At 53.6% G+C, this 21166-nt stretch overlaps 2 protein-coding genes across 3 annotated transcripts in view; one reads left to right on the top strand and one right to left on the bottom strand.

The window, feature by feature from the left end:
- Nucleotides 1-3610: 3610 nt before the first annotated feature.
- On the top strand, nucleotides 3611-20440 carry LOC146360443 (uncharacterized). Of its 2 annotated transcripts, XM_084841319.1 has the most exons (8): nucleotides 3611-3665; nucleotides 5007-5053; nucleotides 5497-5555; nucleotides 6222-6446; nucleotides 6606-6744; nucleotides 7247-7389; nucleotides 7692-7744; nucleotides 16461-20439. In XM_084841319.1, the coding sequence occupies exons 4-8, from the start codon at nucleotides 6235-6237 to the stop codon at nucleotides 17327-17329; spliced, it is 1416 nt and encodes a 471-aa protein (XP_084697445.1). In that variant the 5' UTR covers nucleotides 3611-3665; nucleotides 5007-5053; nucleotides 5497-5555; nucleotides 6222-6234; the 3' UTR covers nucleotides 17330-20439. The 2 variants fall into 2 exon arrangements, with proteins under 2 accessions (XP_084697445.1, XP_084697390.1); XM_084841264.1 differs by lacking the exon at nucleotides 5007-5053 and having other exon boundaries at nucleotides 16461-20440.
- The window catches only part of GPN1 (GPN-loop GTPase 1), a 44479-nt gene continuing 41557 nt past the window's right edge, over nucleotides 18245-21166 (bottom strand). Inside the window, exon 14 of the mRNA XM_084841753.1 lies at nucleotides 18245-18388. Within this exon, the coding sequence (XP_084697879.1) occupies nucleotides 18381-18388 (8 nt within the window). The 3' untranslated portion in view covers nucleotides 18245-18380. The remainder of the gene's footprint in view (nucleotides 18389-21166) is intronic.

Below are 21166 nucleotides of genomic sequence, written 5' to 3'. Positions count from 1 at the left end.
CCAGCGCTGGACAGAGGCCCTCCACACGCCACTGGCGGGGGTCCATGAGCTCGTGGTGCCTGCAGTGGTCAACTGGTACGACCTGCTGCACCTGTGGGGCTACATCAGTGCTGCTGCAATCTGTCAGAGAACCAGCTCGCCCTGATGCGCTCCATGGCTCTGACCCCGCTGCAACAGCTCCTGGTGGGGTGCAGGTCCCGGAGCACGCCTGCCGATTTCCCGGACTGGCTGGAGGCAGGTAGCCTGATCCGGATGCTGCAGGACATCCACCGGACGTGGGTCGTTGCCCTGAGAGATGCGCCGGTGCTCTTCCTGGCCAGGGTTGGCAACTGGTCCTCGTTTGTGTCCCTAGGGGACTTCCGTGACTGTCGGGCTCCTGCGGCAGCAGCAGTAGATCGAGAAGCAGCGGTGGGCGGACGAGGACATGCCAGGCAGCTGGGTGCTCGAGCAGAGGCTGGTGGTGGCAGCGGCAGCAGCAGCAGAGAGCGGAGCACAGCAGCTGAGGGCGGCACAACACGGACGGCCAGGTGCTGGTATGGCAGGTGTGGCCAATGGGGACAGCACTGCGGGTGCCAGGGTGCGGGCCCGGGAGGCGATGGGACTGGGTGGCGAAGGAGGGGGCAGCAGGGAGGCAGGCACCTTCAAAGCACCGGAGAGGCCAGCCTCGGCCACGGGGTCGAGGAAGCTGGGGGAGCCATGCCTTGGCAGTGCGAGCTCCAGGGTGGAGGAGGACACGGCCAAGTAGCGGCTGAGGAAGGGGCTCAGGCGGTCCTTTGGCCCGGGGGAGAGTGGTGGGCCGGAGTGGCAGTGGGACAGAGGGCAGAGGAGGGTGCCTCGGAGATGGAGCAAGAGCGGGAGAGCGGAGAGCAGGAGAGGGGAGCACAGGGAGAATCCGGTCTGTCTCCTCGTGCTGCTGTGCCTGTCGCTGTGCCTTCTGTGGAGCCCACAGGAGAGAGCCCGGATGACAACACCACGGCTGGGCCGGGGACGTCGAGCGCCCAGCACGAGCAGCGGCGGGAGCAGTGGCGCGGGCCGCCAGCCACAGATGGCAGGCCATGCTCCTACGACTCGGTGGATGGCGTGTGAGCGGAGCGGCACAGACGGGACCGTGGCAGCAGTGGCCGTGGCGCAGCAGGCAGCTTTCCCTGGGCCAACGAGGACGGCATTGAGGGGGACGAGGAGGGCTACCTGGGCCACATGCTGGACGGCCTGTCAGAGAGCACAGGTGCATGGCGCAGGGACCCGTGGTGGTGCTACGTCATGCAGTTCCGCTACCAGGGGGCTGACATGGAGTGGGACACGCTAGACTAACTGGCGACGGTCCTCTTGGTGGCCTTCGACAAGGGGGACTTGGTGGCCAATATTCAAATCCCCAGCTCGCAGGAGACAGAAGTCTGCCTGGCATCTGAGCGGGCCTACCGCTGGTTCTGGGCGGGCTGCAGGGCACCCCAGTGCACCAACCCGGCTCTGCTGGTGGGCTTTGATGTCATGCCGCTCTTCCGGGGGGACACGAAGGTGCTAACCGTCAGTTTCCGCACCTCTGCCATCCCGGAAGAGGACGTTGCTCTGTGGGTGTCCCGCTATGCCACCATCCTGATGGGGCCCGACAAGAAGCGCGACCGGCACGGCTTCTGGATGGGCGAGTACCATGGTGGCCTTCAAGGGGGAGGAGCCAGGAGGGGGCCAGATCCCCTAGTACTTCTACCTTGGGTCCAAGCGGGGCATCACCCAGTACAGCGGCCAGCCACTGGCGTGCTTCCAGTGCGGCTCGTACAGCCACCGGCAGAGGAACTGCGCGCCGCCACCGTGCTTGTAGTGCAGGGTCAATGGGCACACGACAGCTACCTGCCAGGAGAGCATCCGCTGCAACCTCTGCAAGGAGCCGAGGCACACCTACTTCTGGTGCCCTTGTGCCCAGTACAACCGAGAGTTAGGAGAAGAACTAGACTCCACTCTGCACCAGTGGAAGCAGTGGAGCTACAGAACTGATTTAAGGTACTTGTGGATGAGCCTGGAGGACAGCCGGCAGAGGAAGATTTCCAGGGGAACCTGCATGAGAGTGAGCAAGAGGCTGAAGGTCAGTCAAGCAGAGGCGATGAAACCCAGGCCTACAACAAGAAGAGAAGAGTGGTAGTAGTGGGTTAGTGGGATACTCCTTGCTGCATGGGATCAAAACCCAAGTATGTTGTGAAGACCCGTGGACTCGCCAGGTATGTTGTCAGGAAGACTAAAGAACGAGAACGAGCTGAGGTTAGCGAGGGATGCCAAAAACAATAAAAAGGCTTTCTTCAGCTACGTGCATAGTAAAAGGCAGAGGAAAGAAATGGTTGTTCAGCTATTAAATCAGGATTGCAAAACGATAACAGATGACAAAGAAAAGGCAGAGGTGCTCAATTCCTACTCTGGCTCAGTCTTCTCCCAAAAGAGGCTCTATGACCCCCCTGGCAAAGGCCAAGTACAGGCTGAAGGGGCAGGATTGCAGCTTGAGATAGGTATATGGTCAAAGAACACCTAATTACTTTGAGTGAGTTCAAACCTCCAGGGCCAGATGAATTGCACCCTAGAGTAATAAAGGAAGTGGCAGAAGAACTCTCAGAACCACTGTCTATTATCTTCGAGAAATCATGGAGGACGGGGGAAGTGCCAGATGACTGGAGGAGGGCTCATGTTGTCCCTCTCTTCAAAAAGGGTAAAAAGGAGGAACCTGGGAACTACAGACCAGTCAGTCTGACACCAATCCCTGGGAAAATTCTGGGGCAGATGATAAAGCAATCGATCTGTCAGCACCTTGAAAACAATGCAGTGGTTCCTCGAAGCCAACATGGATTTGTCAAGAACAAATCCTGCCAGACGAATCTGATCTCACTTTTTTATCAGGTCACTTCCCTTGTGGACCGTGGGAATGCTGTGGACATCATATACCTCGACTTCAGCAAAGCTTTCGACAAAGTGCCCCATGATATCCTGATGAGCAAACTAGCTCAAAGTGGGCTAGGTGGAAGAACGATCCGGTGGATCCACAGTTGGCTACAGAATCGGACTCCAAGAGTGCTTCTCAATGGGACCTTCTCAAGCTGGGGAGCGGTAATGAGCACGGTACCAGGATCTCTTCTCAATCATCCCAGAATGCAAGATGCGGAAGAATGGGCTCAAGTGACAGGAAACCAGATTCCGGCTGAACATCAGGAAAAACCTCCTGACTGTGAGAGCAATACGGCAATGGAACCAATTACCTGGGGAGGTGGTGGGCTCTCCCACACTGGAGGCGTTCAAGACGAGGCTGGACAGCCACCTGTCAGGGATGCTCTGACCTGGATTCCTGCACCGAGCAGGGGGTTGGACTCGATGGCCTTGTAGGCCCTTCCAACCCAACTATTCTATGATGCTATGACTGTCCAGACTGAGCTCTCTTCCGCAAGCAAGGAATTGGGAACCAGCAGCCAATTTCAGCATCGCTCGGCAGCAGCTGGGAGCCCGCCCATCGGTAGGGAGAACAGACACTCGGTCAGCGTCACCTGCCCAGGGCTGTAGTGTGGCGGGAGGCGGGGAAGGAGCCCTGTGGGCGGCTCCCCCTCCCGCCCCCGCTGCCCGGAGCGCCGCGCTGGGCTGTGACTTCGACCGGGGACGGAGGGCGGAAGAGCCGCTCCGCGCTGGTGTCCAAACAGGTGGGCGCCTGGCGGCGGCCTCGAATCGGAGGTCGAGCACCGCCGGCAAACCCCACCCCAGCATCGCAGGCGGGGAGAAGCTCCCGGGCTCGCCCAGGCGGAGGCTCCGGCGGGCCGCCCGGCCGGGACTTCGCGAGGGCCTCCGCTGCTGGCAGGCGAGCGGCCGCGCAGCGCGCTCGCTCGGCAGGCTTCGCCCGCGGCAGCCTCAGCGGCGCCGAACCCGTCGGCGGCTCCCCTCGGCGGGGCGCCGCCTCGGCGCCCGCGCCCAGCCAGCCGGAGGACGCCCGGCGGCTCCCCTCGGCTCGCAGCGAGGAGGGCCGGTGCCTGGCCCGGCCGCCGCCACTTCGGCGGACCTTCCGGCCGTCCGCGCCGCCAACTTTCCCGGCCGTTTCTCCGGCGAGGAGCGGGCCGCGCGCAGGGGCGCTCGCTGGCGAAGCCTCCGGCGGGCCTCTCGTTCGTTCCCCGGGGCGTCACGAAGGGCCTGCCAGTGCGGAGCGCCTCCCTCGTCTCGCCTGGAGGGGTGGAGGCGGCCGGGGCTCGGGGAAGGGGCTGCTCCCTCCCTTGCCTTGCGCCTGCGGTCGCCGGGTGGGAGCTGTCGAGGCCCGGCCCCGGGGCCTTCCAGCCCGGCGTGCCCGCCCGTGAATCCGCCCCGGAGGTGAAGCAGCGCCTTCCCCGCGGAGGCCGCCGCCCTCGAGGGCCCGTTCCGGCTAGGGACCGCGGGGAACCGTGCTGCGCTGGAGCCGAGGCTGAGGCCTTCTCCGCGGCCAGGTCGGCAGGACCCAGGGAGACCGGCCTCGGCCTCGGCCTCGTCGTGTTTGCTGAGCTATCCCTTTCCGCGGTGCCCAGCGGAGCAGGGTCAGCCGAACAGACGAGGCCGCGCCCCACGGAGCTCGCGGTCTGCGGCTCTGCAGCCCGGGGAGGCTGCAGAGACGAGCTTGGGCGAGGCGGGGAGCCGTGCAGGGCGCCGTTCGGGCGGGCGGGGCGGTGGGGCTAAAGCCCGCCCCGTGAGGCGGCGTTTTTTCCTTTCTGGGGTTGGTCGGGAGCTCTGGGGAAGCCTCGGAAGCCGCTGTGTTGGCTGCTTATTTGGTCAATCTCCTACTGCCCAGAACGGGTCAAGGGGGGCGGGCGGACTGGAGCTCTGCATTCTTCTGCTGTCCATCAAAATAACTTCTGAAGGAGGGTTGGTCCGTTTATTTCTTTTTCTGATAATTACCGCTGTGCTGGCTTGTTCCAGTTTTTTATGTTGCTGCTTAACTGGTGGCAGGGACGAGGTCAGAGGGGGAAGCTTGACACAGCCCATCTGACGGTTTAATCATCACCATGTTTGCGGGTCTGTTCCAGGTGCAGGGTGCAGAGGGCAACGGCGGGGCTCGCCCGGGAGGGGACAGGTAGGCAGAGCAGCTCTCTGGCTCCGAGGGCTCCACGCGCCTCTTGCAGCTCTTCCTCCTGCCATGTGCTGACGAGGGGCCCGCAGCCGCCCTCCTGAGCGACTGCCCCCCGTCCGCACTGGGGCCCCCAAAGCAGCACCAGTGCTGGGACTGCCCTGCTTGGGCTTTCTGGATGTGTATCTCATGCTCCTCCAGCCGCGGCTTTGGGGCGCTGTTGCTTCGTGTATTTTTCAAACACACCTGCTGGACATCAGCTGTGGAGATGGAGCGATGCCTTAGAGAGCCACTTCTTTGTGTCCCTTGCTGGAATTAAGTGTCCTTGGTCATTCCCAGGCAGCTTGCTGTTTAGTGTAGAGGGCTCATGGTCCAGGCTTGGCCATCTTTTGTTTGCAGAGAATTCCATGGCCTTACAAAACAGCCCTTTTTCTTTCTTTTTTTCTTAGATTTTTGCTTTAATCACCTATACCTGATGAAGAATTCTGTGCAAGTAGAGAATTAGGAGGTACTGTCTCACTTGCTCTGTTGGGATCTCCCCACGCCCTGCTGTGACACTTTGCATTTCTGGGTTGGAAGATGTGGGATCATATTGCTTGTTTGGACATGCAAAAAGTGGGGGAAACCCCACAGGTACCTCTACGTAGGGTGTTCCATATTCCAGGTTTCTGTGCACACCTCTTAGTACAGAATGTGGCCTGTGGGAGAAGCATGTGGCTTTTGAGAATCTCAGCTTTCCTGCTAAATGAAAGCAAGGTTCTAGACCTCGTTTGAATGATTACTGGCCTTGCCAGGTCTGTTGCTGGCCTTGCAACCGGAACATGGCCATGTGCAGGACCTCCTTGGGTTGGGCCCTTGTCTCTTCTCACAGTGCTTAGTCTCTGCCTATTCTGCCCACACAAGCACCCTATCTGTTTGCTTCTCCTCCACTCAGTCCTTAATGAAATAATCTATTAAAAGTGTTGCTGTCAAAGCAGTTCTGCCAGTTATCTCCTTATGGAGTTTGGGCACAATGTCCCTTCTCTGTTGCAACCTGAGGCCAAAGCAAGGCGGGGGGGCTGTGTGGGTAGAAAGCAGCCCCACATTTTGGTGTAGAGCCAGTGGGGGAGGGGGGTTGCCAGCCTACCACTGCCCATCATTCCTCTCCCCTTCTCTCCCTCCTCCCTGCCTCCAGTTCCTCCTGCAAGATGGCATCAGCAAAACTGCGCGTGGCCGTGATTGGGGCGGGGGCTGCTGGCCTCTGTGCCGCTCGGCACCTCCTTGCCTCCCCCGACACTTTTGCTCCTCCTGTGGTGTTTGAGGCCTCTGTCCACCTTGGAGGCACCTGGGTTTACACTGAGGAGAGCGAGGAAGACACCGAGGGATGGCCCATCCACTCCAGCATGTACCGTGACCTCAGGTAGCCACTGTGGCACATGGCACCCCTGCTTCTGCGAGGGCCTGTGTGCATGCCAGCCTCCCCAGCGGGGCTCCTCTGAGCCTGGAGGATGGCCCCGGTGCACCTCTCTTCAGCGGGGAGGGGAGCTCATCGAGGGTTTGCACCTGCTCTTGCTCCCAGGACCAACCTGCCCAAAGAAGTGATGGCCTTTCCTGATTTCCCCTTCGACCCTTTGCTGCCATCATTCCTGCACCACTCAGACGTGCTCACCTACCTGGAGAGCTACGCAGAACACTCTGGCATCCAGGACCATATTCGGGTGAGAGGCAGGGTGGGGGCTTGGAAGCAGAACATGGCACGGGACAGAGGCACGTATGCTTCCTTGAGGACTGGGGCAGGTCTGTGTGTTGCTCAGGACTCAGTTCCTGTCTTCACTGCAATGTTAAGAGTGCCCCTGAGCATGTGCAGAGTACAGCTCTCTTGCCATAGAATAATCACAGTCAGTATCCACAGATCCAGGGCTTGCGGGGGGAGGGGGATCTTCCAGGCAGGCAGAAGCCCCACTAGCATGCTTTGGAAACAAAGGGCTGCTCGTGGCAGATTCCAAGCCAGTTTTTCCAAAGGGGCGCATGTCAGACCTTCTGTAAGCTGTTGTGGCCTCTTTGGAGCTGGAGCTTCTCCAGGTACCAGTTGCTGGAGCAGAAGGCCTGGGACTCCTCCACACAGGAAAGGCTTTCCCTGCCCACTGCTGGGCCCAGACTGGACACTTCCTGGACCTGTGTGGCTGCTGGCACTCACCTGTTCTCTTCCCCGCCCCCAAGTTCCAGTGGCAGGTGGATGAGGTCAGGCCTGGGTGGAGCGGCATGGGCAGCCCCAGCGGCTGGGATGTCACAGCCATCCAGCGGGTACCAGAATCAGCACAGCGAGTCACAGAGCACTTTGATGCTGTCATGGTTTGCACCGGGTGAGTCCTGCTTGATCTGGGATGGGAGCAGAGCTGGGGGGTCAGTGGAGGGCAGAACTGGGCACCGTGTTCATTGCTTCCAAGTGTGGTAAGCAAAGTTCCAGGCCCAGGATGGGGTCGGGAGGGGGCAAAGGACCATCCTCAGGATGCCACTGCCCCCCCCATTGAATGAAGGCCAGGCCAGGTGTGTTCCCTGATGCCTTTGTGGAGCAATCAGGCAGGGGAGGTGGGGGGAGGGCAGGCTGGGATGCTGGGCTTGCCCCTTCCCTGCAGCTGATGCCCTGACGGTCTTGTTTTTGCAGCCATTATGCCCGCCCCTTTGTCCCGGCCATCCCTGGACTGGACAGTTTCCAAGGTAAGGCCCAGATCCCCCCACTCTGAGAATATAAGAGGAGGCTCCTAGCAAAGGGGGCTGCCTGTCCAGCCCGTTGTTTCCTACCGTGGCCAGTCACCCAACTGGCGAGCCCCAAGGGGCAGAAGCACTGGAGCCCTGTCCCTCCCATGGCTGCTCCCAAGTAGGCCCCCCCTCTGAATGGGGGGGTCCTTTATCTCTCTCACAACTGTGGGCCAGTGACAAACCTCCTCCTCTGTGCATGCATCTTGGCTCTCTTGAACGCCAGGGGCCAGCGCCATGATTTGCAGCAGCCGGGGCAATCTGTTCATCCTGTCATGTGTGAATAAGGACTTTCATTTCTCTCTCCTGAATCTTGTGCCCATCACTTTTGTGGGTGACTCCCTCACTTGTAGTGTCGTATGAAAGAGAGACTCTTGGCATCACGCCTAGTTTTATGAACGGTTTCCACATCCTCCCCAGAGCCTGGGGTCACCTCATCCAGACTCCAGAATAAGTAAAGAAATAAGCTGGTTCCCTCCCACCATGTCACGAAGGCAGCTGATATGCCCTCCCCATCTGCCTAATCATAACTAAACGGCTTCCTTCTACCACTCCCCCATGTCCCAGTCCCTCCTGGAGGTCTGTGGCCCTATTTCCAGGCTCTTGCATTGCCTCCATTATCCCCTCTCCCCAGCCCTAAACTAGAGGAGGGATAAACAAGAACTGACACACGTGGACTTTGAGCTTCCTTGCAAGTAGAATCATAGAATAGTAGGGTTGGAAGGGGCCTACAAGGCCATCGAGTCCAACCCCCTGCTCACTGCAGGAATCCAAGTCAGAGCATTCCTGACAGGTGGCTGCCCAGCCTTGTCTTGAATGCCTCCAGGGTGGGAGAGCCCACCACCTCCCTAGGGAATTGGTTCCATTGTTGGATTGCTCTAACAGTCAGGACGTTTTTCCTGATGTTCAGCCGGAATCTGGCTTCCTGGAACTTGAGCCCATGATTCCGTGTCCTGCACTCTGGGATGATCGAGAAGAGATCCTGGCCTTCTTCTCTGTGACAACCTTTCAAGTACTTGAAGAGCGCCATCATATCTCCCCTCAGTCTTCTCAATGTGATGTGGCTGCAAAAAAATCCCGCCCAATTTTGTGTCACCTGCACATGTGATCAGCATTCCCTGCACCTCCTCCTCCAAGTCATTCATACAAATGGGGAAGAGCCCTGGGCCCAGGGCTAGGAAAGGCTCTTGCCTGAAGTGCTGGAGAGCTGCCACTGCCGGTCCACACGGACATTATGGGTCTAGACAGACCAAGGCAGGCCTGACTCCATATGATGCAGCTTCCTCGGGTCCCTTGACATGATGAGGCATATCATCATCTTCATCTAATTGATATACCGCTTTTCCACAAAAAGTGCCCGAAGCAGCTACCAAAACAGCAATACAACAACAAAAAAGCATACCAGTACATCATTCTAATAGGACCTTGTTACAATCATAATTCATTTCACTGATATGAACATAATATTTCAGATTAATTGTAGCAGCCATATCAGGGGTCAGACTAAGTAGCCTCATGCAGTCTCATGCTTCATGTTCTTGCTGAGCTCTTTCTCCCTTGAATATATTGTTGTAAGCTGACGAGACACAGGAATTCCTTATCTTGTCAAAGGTCATACAATTGTATATCTTGTTCTCTGCTGTTCTCTTCTGTTCTCTCCTTATCATGGCTACCCTATAACCCAGTTTTTGTATTATAAACAATAGTGCTAAGAGAAAAAATGTTGAGGATTGCAACCCCATGCGGGAGGGAGAGGAGGAGCCATTTCATATGTGTCACAATGTCTATAAAACCAATGTGCTAATGTAAATCAGGGCTTCTGGCTCTTTGGAAACGATTCCAGCCTTAAGCCCGCGCGTTAAATAAAGAATCTCTTTTTCCTTCACTCCGTGGTCTCTCTGACTCTGGGTTCTGCAACATAAATGGTGCCATGACTCGGATGTGGCAGGCTCTGAGCCAGACAGGTGGCAGTTGCCTGCTCTTGATCGCCGCACCGGGAAGACGAGCTCGGCGCATGCCTCCCTTTCTTGGCGCCACCGACCTTTTTGTCGAGTGAATGGGAGAAAGCCTGCACCGGGATCGCCCAAACGGCAGCGAGCAGCAAGAGAACCTTGGGAAGCGGAGGAAGGAACTTGAGCCCTGCCTATATCGCAGCTGCAATTGAGTTGAAACCCACATTGGAAGCCTTCAGGAGAAAGGCAAGTATATGGGAAAAAGAGGGCCCCGCCTTTAGGGAGAAAGGCCACTGGGCAGAAAAAAAGAGGGCCCCGCCTTATGAAGAAGGTCAGTGTTGGTGGTATACGTATACAAAAGAACCTACTCCTTGCGGGTAGAAGGGGGGCCTGATCACACCCCCGAGTGGGCGCCAGTACCTAGCACGCCAGTACTCAGTAGGAAGCTGAGGAAGCTGGGGAAGCCGTTTTCCGCTCTGGTAAAAAGTGGGAAAAGTGGGTGGCAGGGACATATGGATGTAGTGGAGAGATTGATGATTGTGTGAGTGGCTACTGCGGTTTCTGAAGCATACCGTTGACCGTCCGGGTGCCCAGGCCAGTAGCAAAGTGCGTGATGTGAAAAATCCTCTTGTGTCGGCCAGTGAGACCCCTTACTCACTGACCAATTCCCATTCCCTAATTGTGTCTGTCTTCAATTTAGGAGGGAGGCTATGGGTGGTGGGGGAAGCAAACCTTGCACCCCCTTGAGATGTATGTCAAACAAAGAAGGAAAAAGGTTTTTTTAAAAAAGATTCAGAATAAAGAGAGAAAACAGCAAAAAGCTCAAGGTCGAGCTGAGAGGAAAAAAAAACAAGATCTGAGGCTGTTAATTAGAAAAATGTTGCAGGACAGTCTGGCTTTTAACAAAGCGTGGGAGCGTGAGAGTGTAAGGCCGAAGAAGTAGCTGTTAGCCTAGCGCGCCGAGAGAGGGGGGGCAGGAAAATTGCCCACAACCTTCTGAGTTGTGCAACATCATCACCTCGCCTAATTGAGATAAAATCCCTAAGAAATGGAAACTGAAAATGAAGACCCAGAAGATGAAGGCAAAATAGAAAATAAAGGTGAAGAATCAGCCCCCAGAGCACAGGCTAGACCCCTCTTCGAGTGAAAAGTGTGCCATAAGACTGTCCCAAAGCAGAATGAAGCGGAAAGACCACGTTGAAGATCTCTGTCAAGGTAACCGTGTTTAGCTTTGAACTGTGTTAAAATTGCATAGAGCCTGTAGCTACTGACCATCAGCTATATGATTTCTGAAGAGCGTAACCATTAAGCTTTTGCCGTGGGATTCCCTGCAATGAAGAAATCTCACTGATTTGAGTGTCCAGTGTTACACTGCCTAAGTGTGTGTGCTAAAGAGACCGAGAAACCAGACAGCATGTTCCTGGCCAAGCCAAAATCGCGCTACTACCATGCTCCTGAAAGCTGCAATAAACTGTGTAAGCTGGGAGACCCAACCTGATTGAGAAGAAAAGAAGATATTGGAGCAACTGTCTTGAAAAAACAATGAGATCTGTGTAGCTGGCTGGCTGACGCTGTCAGTGATGTTACAACTTTAAATTAAGACTGTTTTCCTGTTTGAGACCCCAGTGAAGAAAGCTAACCCGAGTTATTTGTTGCCCGTGCCAAAGCAAGAATTTGGTGGCCCTGTACCTCATCATGTCCTGTTTTGAGCTTGGGATTTACAAATACAAACAAACTGAGAAGCCTGCCTTTGAAGTCCTGCAAATCACCCCACCGCCTCCCCGAAGATTAATGGCTGCCTGAAAAATGCAAGTATAAGGCGATGCCCATCACCCCCCAGCGTCCTGAGTTTCGGCACTCAGTGTTTCAGTGCTTTCGTGTACCAGGTTAGAAGAGAAAGAAAAAAAAAAGAGTAAGTTTTTAAAATGTCTGTGAGAGAACCTGACAGAAGTAAAATAAAATTTACAAAGGAGTTGCCCAAGTTAAAGCATCATGGCTAGAGAGCTGAGCTGTGCCGCTCTGTTTAAACAGAAGCCTTGCTAAAAAGTTAAAGGCCCTTGTCTGTCAGAAGGGGTGTAGGGCCACACTTTCCCTTTTTAAACTAATGCAAAAGTGGAGAGCCTTTGCTGGAAACATCGCATCTTCATTGCCCAGAGCCTTCTCTGTTTGCCTCCATCAATGTCTAGGCTTTTTAGAGACACTCTGCACATGAACTAAAATTTTAAATTGTCACAAACTTGCCATGGACAGTGCTGTGAAGCTTTTGATAAACTTGAACTCTCATCGCTGTGGACCATGTGTCTATGTTTGTAGTCAGCTCAGTGTACAGCAGGCTGAGTTTGATCTATAACTTTTAGATTTCCTTCTGCCAGAACTCATGCAGCATAGAGTTGCCGATGCAAAAATGGTGACCTAGAACTCTGCGTGTGTGGGTATGCCCGTCCCTTGATTTTAATGAGCCCTGAGCTTTCAGCCAGAAGACCAGTATAATTGCTGGATCTGCTCCATCATGCCTTACCATGCAAAAAGTGTTTTCCATTCATTGTGTTAAATTGCAGAAAAAGTTTGTTGTGTATATTTTATGATTTCTTAAATATCATAAAGTATATGTGATATTTGCAGATTAGTGTTAGTTGCAACTCCAAATGATACTAAGTGTAGTTCCCAATGGATGACGAAGAGAAAAGACAAAAGCAAGTAGAAAAGAAGGAATAGAGAAAGTAGAAGACAGATAGAGAAGAGAGAAAAAGAAAAGGCAAAAGGCAAAGAAAAAAAAAAAATTTGTAAAAAAAGAAGCGTGGCCATAGTTGCCCCCAGGGTAAATTAAAAGCAGCTGATTGTGCCTGGAGCTTATTACCTGGGGTAAAGTAGCCACAATAATGTAATAGTTCTTTAAAATGAAGAAAATGTAACTAGAAGGAGAAGAAGAGCCTATCCCAAATGTGTGTCAGTGGGACTAGTGTAAGGCAGAAAAGTTTAAGTAAGTTTAACTTGAAAAAGACAAATAAAGAGACAAGGCTGGTGCATGGAGCAGAAAGTTTTATATAAAAAGTTTGAAACATGATCTGCAATACAGGCAGATCAGCAAAGAAAAAGAAAGCAAAAAAAAGAGAAAAAATTTGTCTTCCCATACTAATAAATAAAAAGTGTTATCAAGCACTTTGGAAAGCGAAGTTGTTTACAGGAAGCTGTGCCTGAGAACCAAGCACTTCTAGCCTATGCTGAAAATGCTTGCTAGTGTTGTGCTGCCTCATGGGTAACATGTATAGTATAAAAACCCATTTAGTGCAATAGCTCGTGGTTCAGAGAAGCTGTCTGATCCAGCCATTAAGTACGCCTGTGTGCTGTAAGTTACCCAATAAAGTCTCCTTGTAAGTAACCCCCCCTGCTGGAATCCCAAAACACAAGTGGGGCTAGAGCGCCTCACCCAGTATCAAACCCTGCTGTTAGAAGCCATGAAAGGCAGGTATGAAGAAGTCAGTTAATATGACCAAAGTGTCTAAAGTGCTGCAAGGTGCCACCAAGGCCCCAGAGCGTACTTGGAGCGTCTTTCAAATGCCTATCGCCAGTACACCCCCCTCGACCCAGAGGCCCAAGAAGACATAAACGAAAAAAGAAAAGAAGAAGACCCGGCAGAGGCAGAAGATTCTTAAAAAAAGAACCAGTGTGCCCAGTGTGGACAAGATAGACATTAGTGGCATGAATGCCCAAATAAAATAAATCAAATACACAAAGGAGAAAACCAAAGGGGCCAGAATGGGCGAAGAGGGAGACAGCTTGAGAGGGGCCGTGACATTGACTGTGAGGGGCCGTGACATTGACTTCATGATTGACACTGGAGCAGCATCAAAAGCAAGCAACAAGAAGTCCAAACACTGAGCAAAGGTCTTCAAGCCCAGCGTCGCTTTGTCTTAAAAAAATAAGCCATTCCCATCACAGAAGTTCATCCTTTCCAACCAAGAGTTAAAGTATGAGTTAAAGAGGGAAAAATAACCCTTTGACTCCCAGATGGAAAGAACTCAGAACTGTCATACTTTCCACCCCCGCAGCTATGAAAGCAGCTAGAGTTAAACCCTAGATACATTGGACACGAGTTAAGAGAGCGAGAGGGGGAGAGTAGACTGTAAACAGAAATCCTGAAAATCCTTTAAAAATCATTCTGAAAAAGCAGTAAGAAGACTCAGGCTAGACCTTACTGTGGACACACCGGGAAACTGTCCCCCTGCGTACGGTCAGACCTGCAACTGGAGAATTGAAGAAGGGGACTAGACCCTACTGCAGCTTGCCAGGTGAATAGCTGCCCAGCGTACGGTCAGATCCCAAAGAAGATCAAACATGCGTGTTGTAGTGTTAGTAGTGTTGCATTGTGTTTCCTTAATAAGGTGCAAAAAGGGGGGTCTGCCCCTGGAAAAAGAAGTTTGTCCCAGTGATTTGCTGATAATTACTGGCTTCACCTGGCTAACATCACAAGAGTAAAACATTTTTGTTTGCCAAGAGGTATACCTGCAAACAGGCTTATTAGCTCTTGTCTAATACCTGTCTGTAGACATCCTGGGAAAATTCAAAAAGATACCATGTTAAGAGTTTATGGTGTAAGTTTAACTTATTCCCAAAATGCTAATTGGGGCGTGGTTGCAAAGATCCTACCCCCTACAGAGTTCACTCTACGCACCCCCATCATTGCTGAAACAAATGCTACGTGTGCACGAATGCTTAATTGTCAAAAATTTTCCAGAAAATATAAAGCTATCCCTGGCCCCCTTCCACTGTAATAAAATTCAAAACATATCTTTTAATGATGCCCACATACTTTTGCCTCATGGATGGTTTTAGACATGTAATTCCCGCACTTGGTCATTGATTCCTGCCAACTTGTCTGATAACCACCCATGTTGCCTCAGCCGCCAATTAAACTGGTGCCAATTCTTCCCCTGTAGCCCGAGAAAATCCGTCAACGGCAGCCTCGAGCACTCCAACTAACTAAAAATTGTAATAGTCATGTGCAGTTATATTCTGACTCAGAAAAATTGGCCTTAGCAATGTCACTAGTTGGGGTTCCAGGTTTAGCCGTGGCTGATGGTCTGGAAATCAACCGGTTAGCTTGCAGCTTAGCCAAATGCATAAATGCCACCTCACGAGCATTGTCATTGTTAAATAAAAAGCTGCGTGATCTAAGAGGTGCAGTTCTAGAAAATAGAGCTGGTATAGATTACCTCTTCCTTCTTCATCATTTAAGTTGTGAGACACACCAAAAGCTCTGTTGTTTTAACTTAACTGATAATGGCAATGCTGTAGATGAACAGATCAACAAGCTGCACAATATAGTAGCTAACAAAACAATAAGACAAAACAATTAGCTAAATTAGTTAACCCCTTGGCTTCCAGATCTTAGCTGGCTTGAAAGCATTGTTCATCCTAATTCTACCAGTATTGTTCATAAAAGTTCTGTTATGTCTCTGCGTTCCTTGTCTTATGCGCTGTTTAACCAATCTGTTTTATGTCTCAGCTAGTAAAACTGCTGCCCTCTATGCTCTAATAGCCCAACAAGAGGCTAAGTAATATGTATGTCACAAAAAGCTTTGTATGGTTATCAGAAATGCTATAATTGTAATGAAATTATGCATTTAAGGGGGGAATGTAGCAGCCATATCAGGGGTCAGACTAAGTAGCCTCATGCAGTCTCATGCTTCATGTTCTTGCTGAGCTCTTTCTCCCTTGAATATATTGTTGTAAGCTGACGAGACACAGGAATTCCTTATCTTGTCAAAGGTCATACAATTGTATATCTTGTTCTCTGCTGTTCTCTTCTGTTCTCTCCTTATCATGGCTACCCTATAACCCAGTTTTTGTATTATAAACAATAGTGCTAAGAGAAAAAATGTTGAGGATTGCAACCCCATGCGGGAGGGAGAGGAGGAGCCATTTCATATGTGTCACAATGTCTATAAAACCAATGTGCTAATGTAAATCAGGGCTTCTGGCTCTTTGGAAACGATTCCAGCCTTAAGCCCGCGCGTTAAATAAAGAATCTCTTTTTCCTTCACTCCGTGGTCTCTCTGACTCTGGGTTCTGCAACAAATTACAAAATAGGCAAAATCGAACATTGCAACACAGTATCAATTATTATCCTTCAGTAGTATGTAAACCAGAGCCCAACAAACTAAATCTTTCCTATGCATTAAGGCTTTAATAAACACCTTGAACTGCAACAGCTATGCTGGGAAAACAAAGTTCAGAAAATAGCGGCCAGGTCTCTTGCGGCCTGCAGCCGCTGACTTCTCCCACGCTTCGCTCCCACATGGCGGAAGAGCTCACGGCCGCACCAGACAAGGGTCCCTCCTCAGCAGCTGCTGTGCGGCCCCAAGATTGCTTCGGAGGGCCTTGGGCCTTGATGGGAAGCGGGGCGTTAGGGGGGGACTTGGGGCCTCTGTCACTGTCTGGGCGAGCATGGGGGCTCCCCACCCCCAGCCATTTGCTGGGTGTCCTGATGCCCGGGCACGTGCCCTGTGGCGGGGCCTTCCGAGGAGCAGGGATACCTGCTGGGCAGGGAGATCGTGGTAAGGGTGAAGCAGGGCAGCAGCTGGAGTGGGAGGAGCACCTGAGGGAGGCGGGTTGCCCCCCCAAGCGGGGGGGCTCTTCAGCAAAGATGCCTAGTGTAGGGGGAGGGGGGCCGTTGCTCTCCCCCAGCCACCTCTTGCTGACCCACCCTCCTTTCCCCTCTCCAGGCCACCTCCTGCACAGCCATGGCTACCGCCACCCTGAGCCCTTTGCTGGTCTGTCTGTGGTGCTGGTGGGTGCTGGTGCATCAGGGGTCGACCTGGCCCTGCAGCTGCTCCCCGTGGCCACTCGCGTGGTGCTGAGCCACCAGGGTCCGCCTGTGTGCGGGCTGCCGGAGGAGGTGATGCAGGTGCCCCCGCTCTTGAAGGTGGCCCAGAAGACCGTGGTGTGCAGGGATGGCTCAGTGCTGCAGGCAGAGGCCTTGATCCTGTGCACCGGCTACCGCTACCACTTCCCCTTCCTGGGCTTGGCCCAGCTGGGCCTGCAGGAGACAGACTACGGGGTGGGCCCCCTGTACCGTCACTTACTGCCGCCACGGCACCCTTCGCTGTTCTTCATCGGGCTCTGCCAGCAGATCTGCCCCTTCCCTCACTTCCACTGCCAGGCGCTCTTTGCGCTGGCCGTGCTGGCCGGGCACTGCCCCCTCCCCTCTGCCGACGCCATGGAGGCCGACACCCAGGCACAGCTGGAGCAGCACCTGAACGGTGGGGGGCTGGCCCGGCACTTCCTGCGGCTCCAGACCCGGCAGTGGAGCTACGCAGAGGAGCTGGCCCTCCAGGCAGGCTTCCCGCCCCTACCACCTGCCATCAGAGAGATCTACAACGCTGTGCGTGCCAGCCGTGCCCGCAATGTGGCCACTTACCGGGGGAGGAACTATCAGCTGCTGGGACCCAATGCCTGGGAGTGGGTGTGGGATTCTGGCAGGGGCTGGGCAGAGGATGGCGATGCAGAGCAAGGGCCCTTGACCCCCAACACAGCAGTTCCCCTCACCTCCCCGTTTCGAGTGGTTCGCTCCGAGGACCAGTCCCAACCATAATGGCCGAGGGACCGAGAACTACTGGCTGAGAGAGAATACAGCAAAGTCCTCCTCCTGGCGTCTCAAAGGCTGTTTCTCCAAGAGCTTTTGTGGGGGAGGATTTGAAGCAGCCCTGAAGTGGCTGGGGAGGGTCTCTTTCTGCAGGAGAGATTACAAGTGGAGAGAGTGAGAGGGGCCCTGGTGCATTCAGTGAGCGTCCTGGCTGTGGGTGGAGCTGAACCAGGACCTCCCCAGCATGTGCAACACACTCTGATCAGGGCACCGCGCTGCCCCAGTGTGCACCACTGTGTCGTCACTGCTGCTTGTTGCTGCTGTCCCCAGGGTCCAAGCTGGAAGGAATTTCGGGCCAAGAGGAGGCCTGCTGGGACAGACCAGAATCCCCCCTGGTCCAGTGGCCAGCCAGACACGTGCAGGATGTGCACAAGCAGAGCTAGATGGCACCAGCATCCCCCTGTTTGCCCCCAAAAAACTGTTCAGAGGCAGGCTGCTGCCTCTGAATGTGAAGTTCCAGGTCTCCTCCATGGGTTTGCCTGTCCCCCTTTAAAGTCGCCTCAGCCAGTGTCCATCTTGGCCACATCTCGCAGCAGCCAGCACCATAGGTGACGTAAGCACTGTGTGAAGGAGGGCTCCCTTTTGTCCTGCATCTATAGCCAACCAATCTCACGGGGTGACCCAGTCTGCGTTTTAGTATTACGGGACGGGGAGGAACAGTGTCCATGAACTCGTCTCTTGCTCAGTTTGCTCAAGGAGAGGGACAACCGTAGGGCCTGGGGCCCATGCACGTTGCATTCGCCCTCCCCGGTTCAACGTACCTCTGACGGGGCATGAGTGGGGAGGATTCACTTATTGGTGCCTCCAACATGGGCAACAAAAACTGCTGCTTGTTCTGCTGTAGAAAGAGATGAACAAAGATGTGATTGGCCTGCAACTGAGTTTATTCGTATTTGAATCCACTCCTAGCCCAAAAGGATTCAGGTCAGATACAGAGTGCTCTTGAGTGTGGAGGCATTCGCTAGAGATTTCTGCTGCCCAGAATTTTCAAGATATTTGATCAAGACCCTGCAGGTGGAAAATAAAAGCAAACCACATCCAGGGAAGCCATTTTTGGAGGGGAAGATAAGCATGGGAAAGTACACCTATGCATGTCCAGGGCTGCTGCTCTGATCCAAATGGGAGCCCCTGCCCCTCTGTGTCTGCATTTGTTTTTTTTAAAAAATGACATCACCAGGCAACCCAGCTGCAAGTCTCCCCTGTATGGTGTTGTTTATCCCTGAAAGGGGGGCGGTTATGGGGGAGAAGGGGCTAATGCTGGGGAGGCCACATGTGGCCCTCCAGCTGTTTTGGACTATGACTCCCTAAAACAGCACAGCCAGTGGTGAAGGATGACAGGAGTTAGTCATAGGCTGGTCAAAGGATAGGAAATGGAAAAAATCCCAAGAAGTACTAGTTCCCCTCTACTCAGCACTGGTTAGGCCTCATCTGGAGTACTGTGTCCAGTTCTGGGCACTGCATTTTAAGAAGGATGCAGACAAGCTGGAGAGGGTTCAGAGGAGGGCAACAGAGGTGATCAGGAGACTGGAAACAAAGCCCTATGAGGAGAGACTGAAAGAACTGGGCATATTTAGCCTTGAGAAGAGAAGACTGAGGGGAGATAGGATAGCGCTCTTCAAGTACTTGAAAGGTTGTCACAGAGAGGAAGGCCAGGATGTCTTCTCAATCATTCCAGAGTGCAGGACACAGAATAATGGGCTCAAGTGACAGGAAGCCAGATTCTGGCTGAACATCAGGAAAAACGTCCTGACTGTTGGAACAATACGACCATGGAACCAATTACCCAGGGAGGTGGGGGGCTCTCCCACACTGGAGGTGTTCAAGATGAGGCTGGGCAGCCATCTGTCAGGGATGCTCTGACTTGGATTCCTGCATTGAGCAGGGGGTTGGTCTTGATGGCCTTGTGGGCCCCTTCCAATCCCATTATTCTATGAAGAGAACAAAACAGGCAGGGACCCAAACATGGGGGGGTCCTGGCCCGCCCGGGATCTGAATTGGGCTGGCGCTTCTTAACTCGTTCACACACGACTGGACCTGCGGGGCTGGAAAAGGTGCCACGGCACGTGGAGACAGAGAAAGAGCCTGGGCCTCCCCACAAGGCACAGCCTGCTTGGCTCGGGGCGCCATGGCTGCCCTTCTCTCTCCCCCTCTGGTCACGCCTTGTGCCTCCAGCCCAGGCAAGCATCAGCCAAGAGACCAGCAGCAGCTGAGGGAAAAAGCCACCGCCTGGGCGGGGGGAGCTGTGCCTCATCTCACCCCATGGCAGTGGTGGGGGCCCAGCCCAAATGCATGCCTGGACAGGGGAGGGAGCAGCTTCCCACCTGGCCCTGGTCTGCAGCTACTCACCTTCTCCGCCTCAGCACTGCCTTGCTTGGCCCAGGTAGCAGCTGGAGCCACAAGGCAGCCCATGCACAGGGGCTGGCAGCGAGTGACGGGAGCCCGCTGGTCTCTGCTCTGGTTGGAAGGGCGTCCAGGGGTTGACGCACTCCGTCCTGCCCAGCAACAGCCCTCCATGGAGTGGCAATGACAGCTTGCCGGGGGGGGGGGGGGTTGCCCAGCCCTGGCTGGAAATGCTGCCAGGACTGAACCGGGCATGCAAAGCGGAGGTTCTCCAGCAGGGCCAGGGCACATTTCACAACCATTTCTTGGAGTCAATGTGCTCAGGATGACAGCCCCAGCTCCACTTCGAGTTGGCAGTTCCATCATCACTCGTAAGCAACAGGCCCTGCCCTTCCAGGCAGGCCCGCTCTCCAGCCACGGGCTCTTTCCACCCCAGGCATCAGTATGGAGCCACGACCATCGCAGCAGCCAGAGCATCCCACAGCACCCCCACCCCCACTCGACTGTGGGCTGCTGGAGCGGCATCTGCCTTGTGTGTGCAGCCAGTGACACAGCGCAATGTTATTCTCCCAATTTTTTCATGTTGTCTTCCCTCACATCTACATATATTTCCCTTAAATAGTTAAGTTTATATATTCTAATAGCTTATCACTTTTATTATCTCATTTCTTAAATCCACCTTTGCTTTGATTTTTGTCAATAAAGATTGCTTCTTTCTTTAACTGCTCTTGCTGCTCCTAGCAGATAACCTCGCAGACTTCAGGTACCACAGTGTACTCTTGTTTTCTTTGCAATGTAACCAGTGTGGTGTGAAAAGAAATAGAATGCAAAGTTTGACCCTGAATACAAGCCTGAAGTGTAAACATCCTGAAATGTATGTTGTAACCCAAAACAGTAAAGATGGCTGATTTGATCTGGGGGAGGCCTACAAGAGCCCCTAGAAGACCCCAGACTCATAACCAGCTTTATATTCCAGACTCTTGACCCCTGGGCGAGAAGACCGTGATGTCTGATTCTATGCTAAATGATATTTCACTAACTGAGGCTCTGAGATTTTGTAGGACTATCTTTGAAGAAGGGGAAAAATGCAGCGGTCTTTACAAGCGGCTTCACAGAGATGAGCTGGCAGAGTGTCTGAGATGAACAGCGGAACTGAGCATGCTCAGACGCCTACTGAGAGGAGGAGAAGTGCTGTTTTGGCTTCTCGTGGTGTACGCCTGCTGATAAGAGAATGTCCCTGCTCCATGCGAGTTGGGAGGGGAAGTGTAGCCCTGAGCACGAGCGACAACTAGGAGGCGGCGTTTGGGCGGATAGCACCAAAAATGGCCAAAGATGACCGGGAGGTCAAAGAAGATCTACCGAAGAGCAGTGCGTCAATCAAGACAGCATGCCCAGATGGTAGACTTTGGGTCATATGTTGGGACATTTCAAAGTAGCCCATCTGTA

This window comes from Heloderma suspectum, chromosome 1, assembly GCF_057233095.1.
Source record: "Heloderma suspectum isolate Gila_16-S chromosome 1, 16-S_ref, whole genome shotgun sequence".
Taxonomy (NCBI): Eukaryota; Metazoa; Chordata; class Lepidosauria; order Squamata; family Helodermatidae; genus Heloderma; species Heloderma suspectum.
This window is presented reverse-complemented; position numbering and strand designations above follow the sequence as displayed.